Source organism: Propithecus coquereli, unplaced genomic scaffold (genome assembly GCF_000956105.1).
Source record: "Propithecus coquereli isolate 6110/MARCELLA unplaced genomic scaffold, Pcoq_1.0 Scaffold19, whole genome shotgun sequence".
Taxonomy (NCBI): domain Eukaryota; kingdom Metazoa; phylum Chordata; class Mammalia; order Primates; family Indriidae; genus Propithecus; species Propithecus coquereli.
In genome coordinates this window covers 9888038-9889746 of record NW_012143856.1, presented here as the reverse complement: position 1 = coordinate 9889746, position 1709 = coordinate 9888038, and the positions used below count along the sequence as shown (strand labels likewise).

Here is a 1709-nt window from a genome sequence, read left to right as displayed (position 1 = left end):
GATATAGTAAAATTTGTCAGATTTTTCTTTCATGGATGGTGATTTTGGCATTTGGTTCTGGCCCTGTCACTTTCCTTTTACTCTTGTAAGCATAGCAATTTATAGTTTAAAATATTTTGTACATTTTATCTGACATGTCTGAATATTTGTAGTGGAAGTATTCTATATTAGCTCTGCCTACTATGCTACTAGGACAAAAGATGCAGTAACTAGTAAGTATATGTTTGAAAATTTTATTAATTTTAACTTATAATAATCTCAAACATCCTGTTCTTTTTGACCCATTGAAGTCTTTGTATCTCATAGTTTATCATTTGTATTTTTGTAAGCAGTTATATGTTAATTATAATGTCTCTATCAGTAAGTTAATCAAGGTCAATGAATAAAAACTTCGAAGGATAATTTATGGGTTAACTAATCACTAATGGAATTTAATGCCTTAATTAATAATATTATTATGATTAGGTTTTATATAAATTGAATTGATTTACAGCAGCTATCCAGAAACTTAAAAGATATTTGTTATTTTAATGACCATTTTCTATTTGCATGTTTAATATCTGACTCCTTTTTTTCCTCTTTTATTTTTAGATCACAAAATTTGTCCAGGACAGACATAGAGCTAGAAGAAACAGACTTCGTAAAGATCAACTTAAGAAACTCCCTATACATAAATTCAAGAAAGGTAAGTGAATATTTTTCTTTTCTAAATAATGACCCTTGGTTTATTTAAGAATACATGGTGACCATACTCTGGTACTACCTTCTGAGTCCCTGCTGTACACTATGCCTAACACTAAGTAGATGCTCAATTAATAGTGAATGAGTGAATGTGGGTTATGGTCTTTTGCTGTGGTGTCTTAGTGAAGGTAAGAAAGTGGTGCATAGTCTGTAGAGAATTTTAAAATAATAATGAAACTCACCAAAATACTTCTAATTATCACCATGTTCCAGTAGTTCTAAACAATGTCAATTAATAAAATACTTTTCTGTACCAGTGTGGTCTGACCTTCCTCCTACCCTCTTTTTACCATATACCACTGTATAGTGTTGCATTAACTAAACACATAGGTAGGTATGTATGAATATATTTCACATGTATCATCTCATTTAATTTTCATACTTCTATGAAATGGGTACTATTATTATTTCCCTTTTATAGATGAGGAAATAGAGGGTCAGAGATGCTAAGAACTTTAATGTCACATACCCAGTATCAAAGCTGGGGAGGGATGTGGGTAAAATACTACTATAGTCAATATAGTTTCCCCTCTCTATGCTTCAGTGAGCTTTTAGTACAGGTACATGCTTGTTAAATCCTTTGGCTAGTACTTCTCAGACTTTGCAATTTCGTATACCAGTAAAAATGTTCTGTTTTTTAGTTCAGCAGAGAAAGAGTATAGGGAGTGGAGGGAGAAAACAGAGAAGACATTAAAACATAGTTCTGCCAAATTTTTATTTTTCAAGTAATAAAATGTTTTAAAAATCTACCATTGGGCCAGGTGCAGTAGCTCATGCCTGTAATTCCAGCACTTTGGGAAGCCGAGGCAGGATGATTACCTGAGTTCAAGACTAGTCTGGGTGACATAGCAAAACCCTATCTCTACAAAAGAATTTAAAAATTAGCTGGGTGCAGTGGCACATGCCTATAGTCCCACTACTTGGGAGACTAAGGCAGGATGATTGCTTGAGTCCAGGAGTTTGAGGTT

General features: G+C 33.1%; 1 protein-coding gene across 1 annotated transcript in view; it reads left to right on the top strand.

Moving 5' to 3' along the window:
• RNF13 (ring finger protein 13) overlaps positions 1 to 1709 on the top strand; it is a 142644-nt gene that overhangs the window by 109649 nt on the left and 31286 nt on the right. Inside the window, 1 exon segment of the mRNA XM_012642915.1 lies at positions 505 to 685. Within this exon segment, the coding sequence (XP_012498369.1) occupies positions 505 to 685 (181 nt within the window).